Raw genomic sequence first — 17,250 nt, 5'->3', positions numbered from 1 at the left:
TTACTGCAGAGTAGGTGCAGGTGTATTTGCAGGGCTCTTCCGTGCAGACGACTAAGAGACATCGGCGGTGTACCCGGCTGCACCCTGGAAGGATGCGGAGGAGAGGTTGTGGAGGGCAGTGGTGACTTTGACAGCAACAGGTAGGCCGTTGGTGCTGGGGCCAGCCAAGAGCAGCTCGGCATGAAAGAGCCTGCAGATCTCCACGACTACATGTCGAGCGAATCTGCGCCTCCCTGTGCACTGCTGCTCGGAGAGGTCCGGGGAGCTGCGCCTCGGTCTGTGGACCCTGTGGCGAGGGTAGTGCCCTCTGCGATACGTCTCTCTCTGCGGTAGCCCTCCCTCCTGCTGTGCAGGTGGGCGTGCAACAACACCGTGTTGGGGGGCTCCACGTCTCTGCGGCGGACGGCGTGGACTGCGAGGCTGGTCATGCTGTTCGTCCTCCGAGGGTGTCCACGCACCACCCATCTGGCAGGTGTTGGTCTGAGGGGTTGTGCAGGGTAGGTGGGTGGTTCCCCGGACTGGGGCTGCGGTTTCGTGTCGGTCTGTCCTCTGGCTTGGCGGGGGGTGGTGGGGGGCAGGGGTTGCCCTATGTGACGCGGTGGCCTCCTGCGTGGGTGAGGGCTCTCCCCCGTGGAGTGCACCTTGGCACCTGCCACAGGCTGCTGGCTGCAACACGCCTGGTTGGAGGGAGACTGTTTCCCCCAGTGTGTGAAACTCACTGCGATGAAGGTAAAATCCCACACTTCCTCTTTTGACAGCTGATTCAGCTCATTAAATGACCTCAACAAGCAAGGTAAGTACTCTCAAGTGGAACCCCGCTGGCTTTAATTGCCTGCGGGATTCGCACCAGCGGGGGCCACGCACGCAGCCCCGCACGTCATCGGGGAACCCGGAAGTGGTCGGGATCGCGGCCCGATCCGGTCACGTGACCAAATATCGGGATTTTCGGGGGCCCCCCGCTGGAAACCCTCAGGAAATCAGACGCTAAAATCGAGCCCAATGTGTTAGCACCCAGTAGAGCCCGTGCAGCTAATCACTTCCATACACATTACATGATGTAATTTCAATAACACCACCTTCAAATAAATATTTAGGTTTCATATAAAGTACACAAGTATACAAAAGCTGAGCCTGGAATCAGTGCACTGTCTCTCTTATGAAATTACACAACCGAGTATTCCAGTCTCTTAATATCTATTAACAGTTAAACAGCCTGATAGAGAAAGCAGGGAGTCCCAATAGCTCAGCGTAAAAAGTGAATGTTCCTGTCATGAGTTAATTAGTCTGGCAAGGAAATTCATATCGTGAACTTATCTGTCAAAACAAAAGTTTCATAACTTTAAAAGTGCAGGTAACTCATTTCAGAGTATCAGTGCGCAGCAGATAAAGGGAAGGCATTGATAGTGTTTGAGATCAAAAGAGGCAGCTGTTTTAATCAGCTCTCAGACATTCAAGTAAATACACATAAGCAAAACTTATGCTATTGAAAAGTCTAATCTTTTCCTATGCTTTTATGCTGTTACATTTAAATTCTTATTCAGTTATATAAAATACTGAATAACTAAAGATTCCTAGGAATCATGTTCACTGTGAAGGCTGCCTGTGTTTGGTGCTCTATTTTTCTTTGCTGGTTGTTGAGACCTTGCGATACATCTGGTGACATTGTAGGAGCCAGAAGCCCAGGAGATATTATTATCGGTGGAATCTTTCCAGTCCATCAACAAGTGGAGAATTTAACAATTCGCTCTAAACCAGACCCACTAAAATGCACAGGGTAAGTGTTTCATTATTTTGACTTTTATTCTGTTACATTATTGCAATAACCTGGAATGAAAAGTTAAACACACTTAAACATGACAAATTCAATCCGGTATGGTTTGGAGTTTAGATTTCATGCAAAATTAGTTTTCTTTGTTATGCAAGAAATCCAATCTGACAAAAAAATGGAGATGAGGCAGTTTCACTTGATTATAAGTTTTGAAGAAAAAAAACATTCCATTGATCAATCTGTTTCTGTTCTAAACTACTTTACTGCTTATATATCCAGTTTCGCAACCAATCCGAATATCAGCTTGAGTATGGATATTTGCATCAATCGGGCATCTTTATGCTAGTGTAAGTGCGCTGGCTGTTCTGGTCTGTGTTATTTTTGCCCTTTCAGTGGATTTTGTGCTAATCAACAAAGGAATGCAAGTACTGGGGGATGGAATGGAGGATTGAGGCACAGGACACTTCTGTTCCTGTTTGTATATTAAATCTGTAGTAGACATGGAAGTCACTGTGAGTGGAAGGTGAGAGCAGGTTAGGGGACCACAGCTTCTTCATGAAAGCACCAATAATCTGTTACTGGATTGTCTGTTCCACCAACTCATTCACCTTCGCCCACAAAACGAAATCTGCTTGCATTTTTGAACAGGTGTGAGAGATAGCACATTTAACCTAAATATCTGAGGTAAGTTTTTTAAGATTGTATTATATTAACATCAGAAGCACATTTTGTGGTGTGTTATTCTGGTTTAGCCAAAGGTCTTTGAAGAAAATTTAAAAGTTTAATTTATTCTCTTAGAATCATAGAAAGGTTACTGCAAGGAAGGAGGCCATTCAGCCCATCGAGTTCACGCCGGCTATTTGCAAGAGCAATCCAGCTAGTCCCACTCCCCTGCCCTTTCTCCATAGCCCTGCAAATTCTTTCCTTTCAAGTACTTATCCAGTTCCCTTTTGAAGGCCATGATTGAATCTGCCTCCACCATCCCCTCGGAAAGTGCATTCCAGATCCTAACCACTCGCTGCGTAAAAAAGTTTTTCCTCATGTCACCTTTGGCTCTTTTGCCATTCACCTTAAATCCATGTCCTCTGGGCCTTGACCCTTCCAGCAATGGGAACAGTTTCTCTCTATCTACTCTATCCAGACCCTTTGTGATTTTGAATACCTCTATCAAATCTCCTCTCAACCTTCTCTGTTCCAAGGAGAACAATCCCTGCTTCTCCAGTCTGTCCACGTAACTAAAGTTCCTCATCCCTGGAATCATTCTAGTAAATCTCTTCTGCACCCTCTCTAAGGCCTTCACATCTTTCCTGAAGTACGGTGCCTAGAACTGACACAATACTCCAGTTGGGGCCGTACCAATGTTTTATAAAGATTCATCAAGACTTCCATGCTTTTGTACTCTATGCCTATTTATAAAGCCCAAGATCCCGTATGCTTTTTTAACCGCTTTCTCAACCTGCCCTGCCACTTTCAACAATTTGTGCACATATACCCCAGATCTCTCTGTTCCTGTACCCCTTTTAGAATTGTGCCCTCTAATTTATATTGCCTCTTCTCATTCTTCCTACTGAAATATATCACTTCGCAAGTGCCCACCCATGCCACCAGCCTGTCTATATCCTCTTTAAGTCTATCGCTATCCTCCTCACTGTTTATTACCCTTCCAACTTTGTGTCATATGCAAATTTTGAAATTGTGTCCTGTACACCCAAGTCCAAGTCATTAATATATATCAAGAAAAGCAGTGGTCCCAGCACTGACCCCTGGGGAACACCACTGTATACCTCCCTCCAGTCTGAAAAACAACCGTTCACCACTACTCTCTGTTTCCTGTCCCTTAGCCAATTCTGTATCCATGTTGCTACTGCCCCCTTTATTCCATGGGCCGCAATCTTGATGATAAGCCTACCGTGCGGCACTTTATCAAACACCTTTTGAAAGTCCAATTGATTGTCACGGGGAAACGGGACCCACTACCACCAGGTTCAGGCAATGCTAATACACCTGCTTCATGATGCTTGCAGAACTGTTTAATTAAAGTCTAACACGATAGGGTAAATTTTGCAAGGCAAAGCTCCTGCTCAGCAGAGATACGGATCAGAGAATTGTGAAGAGGTCACTTTGCCCAAATCTGTGTGCTCATGATTTTTTAGTGACTACAATTAATCACTGGAAAATCAGGAGCACCGTGAATCAGGCGCACCGACCTCTGCATCCAACCAAGATTCCCCTTGACCGAGGCTCCAAGCCATGAACAGAGCTATAGGGTAGTTATATGGGCCACATTGCACTGCTCCAAGATTAATTGGACCATATCGGGACCAGCCAGGTCCTCAAAACAACTACTTGGGTGTAGCACCACCACTGCTATTTGTTAGAGTCTCCACCTCCATTCGATGTACTGTGTCTCTATAGAATGTCTTCACATCACATTTAGCCTTCCTTATGTTTCCAGCAGGGAGGATATAAATCTTGATTTGTGGAAGCAATCTGCGTCTTTGCAGTCTACAAAGTTATAGCTCTATCGCATGTATTCCTACACTTTTTCAACTGTTTTCGAGTTAGAGCAATAACATTGAGAAATTACAAAAAAAAAATCATGTTGTTATGATGTAAAATGCTGTACGGTACCATTTGCGAAAATTAAAACCTTAAACTTTAACATATCATTTGGCAGCTGTCACTTTCCTAATGCAATTCCCAATCATCAACAGATAACTGGGGAAACTAATTTGTGCAAAGGATATGTCATTGTTTACCAAAATTTGCACTCTTATTTGACAGGAGATTGCACACCTCTGGAGCACTGTTATGATTTTCCTACTGCACTAGATATTCCTTTCGTGCTCAGTGCCTAGGACCACTCCTATGAGCGAGCTCTTGCTCCCTACAAGTCAAAATGTGACCTTACACGCACGGTAGAGGTAATTCTGCACTCACGGGGACAGTGAGTTGGAGAATCAGGGCTACAATTTCGTAGCTTTATCTTCAACCCCCTGGGAATGTGGGAGCGCAGAATTAACCCCGATATCTGGCAATGTAGCTTTTTGCAGGGTCAAACATAGCATCCTGGTTATAATTTGTTCACTGGAAATGGCACAAGTCCTTGTGTTCTCCTAGTTCTTCAGATAACAAAGAGAATTACAAAAAAAATTCAAGCTATTAGATTGTATGACTTAGGCTGTAAACTATGATTCAGGTTTACTAAAAATGAAAATTAAACAGTACAAAAAGATCATCTCGGCAGATTTCGTTTGATTACAAGAAGTTATTTGACTCACTAAATCTGAGAGGGCTGCAGCAATGGCAATCACTGCCATGGTTGGAGCCGTCTGGCTGCTGTCCAAAAATAGCAGCCTGACGACCTCCAGCCAATCCCTGGCCCAAGGTCCCTTTTAAGGGAAAAAAGGGGACTTAACTTTGGATTCACTGCCTGCCCATCCCTGATCCTGGATGCAGGGTCTTAGGCCCACTTCTTCTGGGCACCCCTCGAAAAGAGGACCAATTGGCAAAGAAACAGGAAAATGAAGCCAGAGACCCAGGAATTCCCCCTTCTGAAAGTGTTATAATTCTTGCACCATCCAGTAGAGGGAGTCATTTAAATATAAAGAACTTTGTCTAACAATTTGAAGTTTATTAACTGCCTCTTTCTCTTTTGAAAAGTTCTTACTTGAAGGGCTCCTCTATAGAGTGCAGGAGACAGACGGGTCAGTGAACGACTCTACTGACTTCTGGCACAAAGCAAAGGTGATTTCACACTACAAGATTAATGTTAGTGTGAAGTGATTTTTATTTTGCCTCAAGGCTAAACTGGTATAGTGTAAATCAGGCCTGACCTGACTGAAGCTGGGACTCTCACTCTACTTTGCTCCAGTGACGAGTCAGACCCTGACTCTGGATTTAGGCTGCATTGACATGATAGGGCTGATTTTATGAATGCATGCACCTGTTGGGGAGGCTTACCTGTCGGGAGCACGTAACAGGTGCACGCAGACATGCTCCCCATGATTTCTAGTGCATTAAATTTAATGAGCCTGCAATATGCGCTCCGAATCAGTGAAGCTCCCAACCAGAATCATTCATTTGTAAAATTGGCCCTTATAACTTTAGTCTTGGTGTGAAGGCCTCGATTTTCCGAGGTCTTACTGTCCAATTTTGTGTGGTACTGGGGCAGACGAGGGTAAGAAATTAGCTGGAGAGTTGTTACACCAGCTCCCTGCTGATTGCTGCCACGTCTGGTATTTTCCACCAGAAGCAACAACAGCCACCAGATACATCTGTCCAAAAATGGGAGGGGTGTATTCTAATGAGGTATTAATGACAAAGTTACATAATTTGTCACATTATCCATCATTACCGCCATAGCAATGCTGGACACTAGGTATGCTTGCGTACAACAGCTACAGGTGGTGGGAATAGTTGTTTAAGAATTAATTCCCCCCAAAGGAATGGAATCGATTCACTCTGAAACCCACATAAATGAAATGATTCCAGTAGGACCAACTTCTTATTGCCCAGGAGACTGCAGTGAGTGCCCAGGGCCTACAGCAGCACTGATTTTGCCACTTCCCTCGAACGGGCTCTGCAGAGTAGGTAGAAAGCTGCAGGGAACCCGCTGATAAAATGCTGATTAGGCTGACCCCAGGATATTCCCAAGGATCAGCATCGGGCCAGGTAAACAGCTGGTACTCTTACGCTCCCCACCCACACCATGTTTCTGGCGGCAGTCACATCATTTGGGATAATCCATCTGTAGTGCCCTGCACCCTCAGTGATAAGTTAGAAAGATAGAATTTACAAAAAATTATCATTGACAATAGATGCTTATAATCTCAGTGGACATTGTCACCGTTCAGCAATTTCTTTCAAAAGCTAAATTTTCTTTTGACATACTGAAGTATCATTGTAAACTCTGGGGTCAACATGATGATGTCAAACAATTAACCTTTTTAATGCTTAGATTGAACAATTATTAAAAATCTTTTTTTTTAAGATTTGATGTCCAGAAATTTATCTGGGTCCAGGCTATGATATACACCATTGAAATGATAAACAACTCTACTCTACTACCAGATATTAAACTTGGATATGAAATATATGACACCTGTACAGATGCCACCAGGGCTATAACAGCTGCAATGAAGTTACTTTCTAAGTCAAACACCTCAGAAAATTGTCTGGAAGTTCGATGCAATTACACTGATTACCAGCCAATTGTAAAAGCTGTTGTAGGTGAATCCTATTCTGAGTTGTCGATTCCCATCGGAAGAATATTTAATGTAATCCTCATGCCTCAGGTATGTAAAGCATTACTATTGTGTAACACTTTTGTTCTATAGTCTTTGAAGATAACTGTGTTCCTGTTTGTGCCACTTTACTTATTCATGGGCCAGAGGTTGCTGTAGCAGAGCATCTGACAGCATCTGCCATTAGCTGGACTTACCCCTGCACCTTTCAGCTCAAAAAATTTTGCCCACAAAGTTGCTGAAAGTGCGAGCTGATAACGGTGCAGCATGGGAAACAGGGCATCTGGAATCTGAGTAAACAGGGCAAGCAGCAGGTCAATCCTTAATCAATGATATTTATGGATTGGGAAATAAACAGCGGAAGGATTGAGAGGGAAGGTTAATTAAAGGGGATGAGTTCAATGTCAAATCAGGTACAGAAACAGAAATAAAGACATGGAAAGAAAAATTGGGTTAACAGAGAGTAAAAAAAGAGACAGAAAGGAAAAGTAAGAAATTATTTTTTTTAAATTTGACATTTTTAAAATCTCTCTGAAAAATTCAAAATCTGAAGGAATGAGACTCCACACTTGTAATAGTTAATTTTCGGTGCCAAAGAGTTTGATTGGCAGTCATTAACACTTATCACATCGTTAAAAGGGTAGTTACAGTTGTAATTACTAGCCCTAAACATCTGCATCGAGTTTAGTTCGTATCGACTGCGCAAATACAGCAACTTCACCCCATTCAATGCACGTCAATGGTGAGACAGACAGCCTAATGCCATTTTCACGAAGCTAACGGTGGAGCCGCACAACTTGGACAGCAACGTTTGGATATTTGCATTTAATCGAACATCTGCTCCTCACCCGAAGTTGCTGTACCATTTAAGCATAAATAACGGCGAGCGCCATTAGTCTCACTGTTAATTTGACAGTAATATCTGGCCCCATAAGTATGGGTCAGACCTTGCTGGAGACGGGGGCATCTCGTGGCGCACGCTATTAGACTTTATCCTGCACCCTTCAGTTTGAAAACCTTTTGCGCCGTAACTTGCTGGAAGTGTGAGCTAATATCGGCATTTCAAGGGCAAAGGGGCATTTAGGAGCTTAGTGACTGGCAGGACCAACGGTGTATCTCCTTAACCAATGAGATTGAAGGATTGAGAAAGAAAAAGAGGAAAGATGGAGAAGGAGGGAAAATTAGAGTCAAATCAGGTACAAAAAAAAGAAATAAAGAGAGGGAAAGATTGATTGGATTGAGAGAGAAAAAAAAGACAGAAAGGAAAAGTAAGAAAAAATTTTAAAATTTTAAATTTGACATTTTTAAAATCTCTAACAACAATTTACTGCATGCAGAAATGAGTTTGAACACTTTAAATTGTTCCCATTCTAGAGAGGTTGATTGGCATTGCATTAACACTTATTACGTAGTTAAAAAGGTACTTAAGCTCGTAATTACCAGCCCTAACTTTCTGCAGAGAGTTTAATGGGCAGTTAATATGCAAATCGAGCAAGTACTTAAAAATAATGAGGAGGCTAAGGGTGAGATGCTGTTTGTGCGAAGCAAACAGTGGAGTGGCATAAATTGAGCAGCAAGTTCTGGATATTCACAACTCACGGTGTATCTCTTAATCCCCTGAACTTGCTGGCCGATTTGCACATTAATAACTCCATGCATCGTCTACACGCCATCATTTCTCCAGCAAGATTTGACCCTTTGTCTCATAGATTTGACCTCTCAGATACTTTCCCTTCAGTGACTATGCTATATATCAAATCTATCATAAGGTGACGTGCTCTTGTGGCTTTTCTCACTCTAGAAGAAACCTACCAGCTGCCTTTCAGTCTGTCGAGTATTAGAAAGTTGGATGAAGGCAACAATGAGGGAACATGTACCACTGTACACTTCTTCCCCAATTACATGGAGAGACTTTATGAATTCTATTACTATTAGCACAGCACTGCCACCAAGACCAGCAGCAATCCTTTGAACTACTGAACAAAAACAACATGCTGTTCAATAATGCAGTAGGATGTGTCATCATGCTTTATATGTATATAAATAGGTCAATTAAGCAGCCATCATTCCTTGAGTAAAGTTATGCTCCATTTACCATGCAAAGATCACAAATACTACTGGGGAAAATATCACTGGAATGACTGCCCCTTTAAGAGACCTTTTAGTTAAAAGTGCATGACATTTGCTACAATATTCTTTGTCTCCTCTGGAGGCTGACCTTATTTCCAAATGGCATGCAGTTACCATTCTGTTTAAACCTATACTTGATGCTAGGCAACCTATGATTGTCAAGGGATCAGCAAAACTGAGAAACCTTAATATTAATTTTATTAAATGCAATTCTAAAAAGTATAGAACTAAAATAGGGTTCAGAGAGCAAAAAAGGGAAATTGATGAAAGAGAAACTATGAGTTGGTTATTCATTTTCCTGTCCCAAAAGGATTAGAGCTGGACTTACGATCGCCACCTCAACCCCTCTTTGACCCAGCCCAGATTCCTGGATCGGGGTCATTAGCTATTCCTGGTGGTAATAAGGAGCCCAGATGTGCCCCTCAAGGAAATTCCAACAGTGCTGCAGCAAGTAGTGATGGAGCCACATTAAAGGGGCAGAAGACTGCAGCAAATCTCCAACTGAAGTCCTCGGCTGAGACCAAGGCCTTCAGCAGCTAAGCACTGGGAGCTGAAATGGAGGGAGAGGAAGCCTCTACTAGGCCCTCTCCCTCCATCAGAAAACTTCCGGGCCTTTACCACTGTTACCCCCAGTCTACTGTCACCTTCGACCAAGCGATCCCAGGGAGCAGTGGTAACTGAGGCAAATGGGAAGGAAATGGGACCAGAACACAGGCTTTGCCCAGATTTGTACATGGCAACCAAGAAAGGGGTGGCCAGTAGCATTCCTGACAGGGGCTGGGGGAGGACAATCCAGGTCAAGGTGCGAGGCAATGGAAGGCTACCACTTCCACTCAAATACAGGTGGGATCACAGAGGAAAATCCAGGCACTGTAAGTGTCTAATGGGTGTGTTTAACATAATCTTCATTGAACAACTTTCCTTTATTCTGAATGTTTTACAGATCAGTTTTGCATCATCTGCTGCAATCCTTAGTGACAAGGTGAGATTTGCATCGTTTTTACGCACTGTTCCGAGTGACATCCATCAGACAGAGGCCTTGGCTCGACTTGTCAGCAACTCTCAATGGAACTGGATTGGAATTATCGCTACCGATGATGACTATGGCAAGTCTGCAATGAACGATTTCATTTCAAAAGCACAGAACCATGACATTTGTATTGCTTTTCAAGAACTGATTCCAACATATGTGGGTGATGAACAAAGTGATGAAAGAATACAGGCCTTGGTTTCAAAAATTGAAAACACTCCTAATGCGAGTGTTATTGTTCTTTTTGCTAAACCACCACTTGTCATTAAACTGTTCAATGAAATCATTCAGCGTAAAGTGGCTAGAACATGGATTGCCAGTGATGCTTGGTCCATATCCAGAGCAGTTGCAATGATGCAGAATATCCAAAAAGTTGGAAACATATTTGGTTTTTCTTTCAAAAATGGAAACATTCCAGGCTTTCTAACACATTTAAAGAACCTAAGGCCGAGGCCTGGAACTCTTAACAAGTTCATTGACGAATACAGGCAACTTCGTTTTACTTGTTCGGATGAATATATCAATTACACAAAGACATGTGGTTCAAGCTCACAGCGCTGCTCACTTCCAGACTCCTTGAAACTGGTGTCACCTCTTGCTTGTACCAAAACAAATGAATCCTTTGCAGATTTTGATGATGATTATTTAGTTAGAAACGTAGAGCTCGGTGGAACTTATGCAACGTTCTTGGCAATCAAATCAATAGCTCACGCTCTGAGGAACCTCCTAAAATGTCAAGAAGGAGCATGTCAAAGAACACTTGATTTTGCACCATGGAGGGTAGATATTTTTACTCATAGTATTTATTTGCAGAAAATTATTATTCTTTAACTATAAAGTAATTGTTAAATGTTCCTGTAATTGTGTAGCAGTGCGGTAATTGAGCAGGTACACATATTTCGATACTAGATTCCCTGTCATAGCCATTATATAACCAGTCTGTGAGTGACAACAATCTCAGTCATGTGACTCTGCACACTTGTAACTACTAGACTCCCAGTATATTATATATGTGGCTATTATCCACAGGCTCAGTGTTGCTAATTCAAAAGGCATTGGCCAGATGTGGGTGACTGGTTCAGTGAACAGCACTGACATGCAAAAAATGTAACACCGCTGCTTCTTTAGCAAAGCCTTACCTAAATCTTAAAAAAAGCTTTGTACCTCCTTGTTATATTTCAAGGTCAGCATTGTAGGTTGGCTAACAAATCTATGAAGCTCCTGGAGATGTTTTTCTACCTTGAAAGCACTTTTAAATGTAAATTGTTGCCATTACTTTGCACGAAAGTGGAAAATGGGGTTAAGTTACTGCATCTACTGCCTTCTTGTAAATAGCTTTTCCTCAGCCAATGTGCACCTGAGCTCTGAATGTAGAAATGTGAGATGTGTCCCTACAGGGAATGAGTGTGCACTCCATACTGGGAAAATAGAAACTCTACAGGTCGGGGTAGTTTTCTCAGTAAATGAATTGGGGACTGTTATGGCAGTGATTTTCTGCACATGTCAGATACCGAGCTAACCAAAAAATAGTAACTAGCCTTTGAATTCCCAATCTTGCCAATTCTGTTAGTATAATAATCATCAGTCCTTTTGTTTGCAGTTACTTCAAGCTCTAAAAACGGTGAATTTCACTGAAGCGGGGAGACAGCTTTATTTTGACAAGTCTGGAGATTCCACAAATGGATATGACTTAATAAATTGGGTGATGGAGAATGGTACTGCACAGTTTAAAACGATTGGAGAATACAAACTTCTGGATAAAAAAATACACATTTATGATGTTACCTTCAGAAACACCACAAAGGTTAGAGTTTATTCTTTGATGTGCATAGCTTAATCATACAGTTAATTTGTTGTTGTAAGACAGTAATTTAAGATTCCTACTGTTATGATGAAGTTTGCCAGCTTCAGAAAATCTGCCAAGATCGCTGTACAAAGTAGGTGGGCAAAGAAGCAAGCCGTAAAGAGTTTACTCTCAACCTGTTACATCTTGACCAATTTTTTCGTGCAAAGCACTCAAGCAGCATTGCAGTTATTTCCCAGCTCACATGCATGCCCATACTGCAGCAGGGCAAACTGTCTAGCTGCAACTTCAAACTGGAAATATTACATAAGAAATAGGAGGAGTAGGCCATATGGCCCCTCGAGAATACTCCACCATTCAATAAGATCATGGCTGATCTTCTATCTCAACTCCACTTTCCCGCCCTATCCCCATATCCTTCGATTCTCAGTGTCCAAAAATCTATCGATCTCAGTTTTGAATACACTCAACGACTGAGCACCCACAGCCCTCTGGGATAGAGAATTCCAAATATTCACAACCCTCTGAGTGAAGAAATTTCTCCTCATCTTAGTCCTAAATGGCTGACCCCTTATCCTGAGACTATGACCCCTAGTTCTAGACTCTACGGCCCAGGGAAACAGCCTCTCAGCATCTACCCTGTCAAGCCCTCTAAGAATTTTATCACCTCTCCTTCTTCTAAACTGTCACACTAACGCCTGTAACATGTGCTGACATGGCAAGCTTCCAATAAAACCTAGTTAAGTGATGCATGTTCACTTACTCACACATATTGAGATGCAGCATAGGCATTTGGGTATCATCTCAAAACCACTTCTCTGCTTGCAGCACGAAGTGACATGGAACTGGAGGAAGCAAAGCTGGAGATGACTCTGGCACTTTCTTATCTTAAGTACATTTGGACAGGCTACCCTAGAAATTTCTCAGACACCAAAATATGTCTTTCTTCATCAGCTTTCCATGAAAGAAAGAATTTGCATTTATATGGTGCCTTATCGCATCCCCAGGATATCCCAAAGTGCTTTGCAATCAATGAATCACTTTCAAGTACAATCACTATTGTTGTGTGGGCAAATGTGACAGCCAATTTGCACACAGCAAGGACCCACAAACAGCAATGAGATAAATGACCAGATAATCTGTTTTTGGTGACGCTGATTGAGGGAGGAATGCCGGCCAGTACATCAGGAGGACTCTTTACTCTTCTTTGAATAATGTAATTGGATCTTTTGCATCCACCTGAGCAGGCAGATGGATCTTGGTTTAGTACTTCATCCAATGGACAGCACTTCCAACAATGCAGCATTCTACATCAAAGTGTCAGCCTAGATTATATGCTCACAGTGCAGCCTGAACCACAACCTTCTGAATCAGAGGCAAGAGTGCTACCAACTGAGCCAAGGCTGACACTTGAGGTATAAGTATTGCAGGAAACGGTCGCTCTCCACTTAGTTTGTCCTTCGTCCCTCAGTCCTAATTTATCAAAGTCACTCCTTAACAAATCCCAATTGCAAACATCACTAAAGGCTGAAATTGGAACTCAGACCTCCTAGTTGTGAGTCCACTGGTTTCTGATTAAATTAATAACTATATTCAGGCAAACACATTACCTCCAGTAGAAAATATGTTCATGGATGTGGAAAGACATTAAAAGGGACAAAATTTGCAATTTGTTTTTAACGTTACCATGCACCAATCCCATGGAAATTCAACCTCTCTGTTCACAAAGTGTTAATGTTTCTTTTAATGATTGATAAAACTTCTTTCTAAAAATAATAAAGGAATGAATGCGAGGAATGCCCTGAACAGACCAATAAACATAATAGCCTGTATGGTGCAGTTGAAAAAACAATGGTCAGGGTGATTGATGAGGTGTAAATAACTTTTAAATTCAACTACTATCACATTAAATCAATGATAGTTTGGGGGAATCAACTATTAATTATGTTTCTTCTAGGCTGTGTTTTCTAACTGTTCACAATCCTGCAAACCTGGACAAAGGAAGAACTCACATACCTCATACACCTGCTGTTATGACTGTGTACCTTGCGCAGAGGGATACTACTCTGTAGATCGGGGTAAGTACTAGTAATTCACACTGGTGGTATGACAATAAGAGCCAAATAGCCATCAAGCTGATCCCCAGTGTCAGAAGATTGAGTTCTGAGAAAAGACTGGAGAAACTAGAGCTGTTTAGTCTTGATAAGAGGCTACTAAGAAAGTGTCCAATAAAGATATATAAAATTTCATTGTCCTAGAAATTTCAGCACCGAAGGAGACCATTTAGCTCATCATACCAGTGTTAACTCCATATCAGAACTTTATGTTCCAATCCCATTTCCCTGCTCCTTAATATTTTTCCTCCAAGTTTTTATCCAATTTCCTCTTAAAATGTTATGATTCACTTGGCTTCAATTGCCATTTGTGGTAATGTATTTCAAATTTTGATAACTATTTGCATGAAAATTTCCTTCCAATCTCTATCTTTATGTTTTAGTACTGATTCTGATTAATCACCCCTTATTGCAGATTCATCAAATTGGAAATAATCTTTTGTTATATAATCTCTCAAATCTCTCCAAAACTTTAAACAGTTCTTTGATCTCTCCTTAACCTTCTCGTGAATATAGTCCTAGTTGTTCATGTCACTTATAATATGAGCAAGTATATGAAGTGATATAGATAAGGCCAATCCGGGGCACTACTTGGAGGTAGGTAAGACAGTAGAAGAATGGAGCATTGACTAAACCTAGTTAAAAGACAATTTAGAACTTCTTCAAGCAAACAGTGATCAATATTTGAAATCATCTACCAAGCATGATAGTGGAGGCAAAAATGTTTACATCCATTACAGACCCGGTTAAATGACATGATGCAGATTACTAGATGGACAAATTACAGTGACTGAATGGATTCCTTCATCTATATTCATCTTGTGGCCTTGTGAATGAAATGCCATTTAATAATATAAAATTTGCAGATCCTTCATAAATCATACACAAAATGTGAAGGTATCTTTTGAATATTTTGTCCAAATGTAATTCGGTCAGCTTTTTTGATTAATTTGAATGCTCTGGATGCCTAACAAGGACTTTTATTTCATCGCAGATATGAACAACTGTTTGAAGTGCTCGGATGACCAGTGGTCTGATGCCGGAAGTTCAAAGTGTAATGACAGAACCATTGAATTCTTCAGATGGAATGATGGGTTTGCAATTGTACTTGTAGTTTTTGCTTGTTTAGGGATTCTTTTAATAATTGTAATTATTATAATATTTACACTGAATTTGAACACGCCAGCAGTAAAGGCTGCTGGGGGCCAGTTCTGTTATATAATTCTCTTCTCATTGTTCTTTAGCTTTGTCAGTACTGGGTTTTTTATTGGTAAACCAACAAGTTATGGCTGTAATATTAGACAGCCACTCTTTGGCATAAGCTTTACTATTTGTGTTTCTTGGATCCTAATCAAATCTTTTAGGATCGTTCTGGCGTTTAAGCTTGATCCCATTGTCCATGAACAAATGAAGAAGTTGTATAAACCCATAGTAATTCTGGTAATGTGTACAGGGATTCAAGTAATTGTTTGTACACTGTGGTTGGCACTTAAAGGTCCCCGTTCCGTAATAAGTTATGACATACCTAAAATCATTTTACTAAAATGTGAAGAAGGCTCCAATGTGGCATTTGGTGTCATGTTGGGATATATAGCTGTACTTGCAATATTTTGTTTCCTGTTTGCATTCATGGGCAGGAAGCTGCCAGATAGGTACAATGAGGCCAAGTTCATCACATTCAGCATGCTCATCTATTTAATTGTATGGATTTCTTTTGTCCCTGTGTATGTCAACACTGATGATCGATATCTTTCAGCAGTTGAAGTGGTTGCAATTTTAGCATCAAACTATGGCATCTTATGTTGCCATTTCTTTCCAAAGTGCTACTTCATTTGTTTCAAGAAAAAAGCAAACACGCCTGAGAGATACATGAAGAGTGTGCGTGAGCATTACAGTCAGCAAGACGTAGTCAACTGTTGGCAAGCTTCAGCTATCAGTGAATCCATTTGGTCTGTACCAATATCTTCACCTCCCATGCAAGGACCTCAATTTTTTCAGTTTCCTGTGAATACAATAAGGCGTAAACATTTTCCAACTTTCACACAATCCTCTGTGGGTGACCGGCGTAATAGCTGGTAATAAAAATGAGGTCTCTGGCTTTTTTGAGATTTTGATTTCAGAGGCACTGGAACTAGAACATTTAGGAACCTGAAAATCAACTCCAATAACTTTACTACTTTCTAAAACCAGTGAAAAACAACTTTGGTGCAAACCAACTGACAACGGTGAGGGGCATGTGACAGAACTCACTCGTAACCAGAAGGTCCATATTGGGCCAAATCCAGGTATTTGCCTTAAACATGTAATGACATGATTGGAATTTCTTTGGTTATTACCCCCACCGAATGAAAGATTGAAGAATTGTATTCAGTGAGAATCTTCAAAAGCGTTCCAAAGGATTCACTGCTAATTTATACATGTGTTTTTTTTCCTAAAGAAATTGCTTTCAGTCGGATGATGCAAAGGAAATATCTCGGTATCTTAGGGTGCATTTACACTACAACAACTGGTTGGAGACAGGTAGATATAGTTTGTGTTCCATCCAGGCACAATCCAGGTTTCACTTCTTGGCTCCCAGCTGGTTGGAGATTTAGGTCTCCTTATTAGGAGAGTGTTCTGTGAATACCTGGATACAAACATGCACAAAGCTGTCTCCCAAAAGATTTTAAATTTATATGTTTAGATTTCGGATTAGAGAATCTCTGCTCTCTAAACAGTTGAATTAAAGACAAATGTAAGGAATCTTAAAACACCAGATTATAGTCCAACAGTTTTATTTGAAAATCACAATCTTTCAGAGCTTACCTCCTTCGTCAGGTGAGTGAGTGAAAGGTTCTAAAATCGCAAAGCATATATTAGGCTGGGAGACAATCACAGCAATCAAACATACAACAGAGTACCCTTCGTCGTCCAGTACTTCCCCGGAGCGGAGCAACTACGCCATGTTCTCCGCAGCCTTCAACATGTCATCAATGACGACGAACACCTCGCTAAGGCCATCCCCACGCCTCCACTACTCGCCTTCAAACAGCCACCCAACCTCAAACAGACCATCATTCGCAGCAAATTACCCAGCTTTCAGGAGAACAGCGTCCACGACACCACACAACCCTGCCACAGCAACCTCTGCAAGACATGCCAGATCATCGACACAGATA

The 17,250-nt window shown here is 41.6% G+C and overlaps 1 protein-coding gene across 1 annotated transcript; it reads left to right on the top strand.

The window, feature by feature from the left end:
* Positions 1-1,703: 1,703 nt before the first annotated feature.
* Positions 1,704-16,460, top strand: LOC137321455 (G-protein coupled receptor family C group 6 member A-like). The gene is made up of 6 exons (XM_067983849.1): positions 1,704-1,774; positions 6,762-7,065; positions 10,088-10,954; positions 11,775-11,978; positions 13,936-14,056; positions 15,087-16,460. Exons 2-6 carry the CDS (start codon positions 6,796-6,798, stop codon positions 16,169-16,171), a joined length of 2,547 nt encoding a protein of 848 aa, XP_067839950.1. The 5' UTR covers positions 1,704-1,774; positions 6,762-6,795; the 3' UTR covers positions 16,172-16,460.
* The last annotated feature ends 790 nt before the right edge of the window (positions 16,461-17,250 follow it).

This window comes from Heptranchias perlo, chromosome 5 (genome assembly GCF_035084215.1).
Source record: "Heptranchias perlo isolate sHepPer1 chromosome 5, sHepPer1.hap1, whole genome shotgun sequence".
NCBI classification, from domain to species: domain Eukaryota; kingdom Metazoa; phylum Chordata; class Chondrichthyes; order Hexanchiformes; family Hexanchidae; genus Heptranchias; species Heptranchias perlo.
The sequence above is the reverse complement of the archived record's forward strand: the minus strand, read 5'-3'. Positions and strand labels throughout refer to the sequence as shown.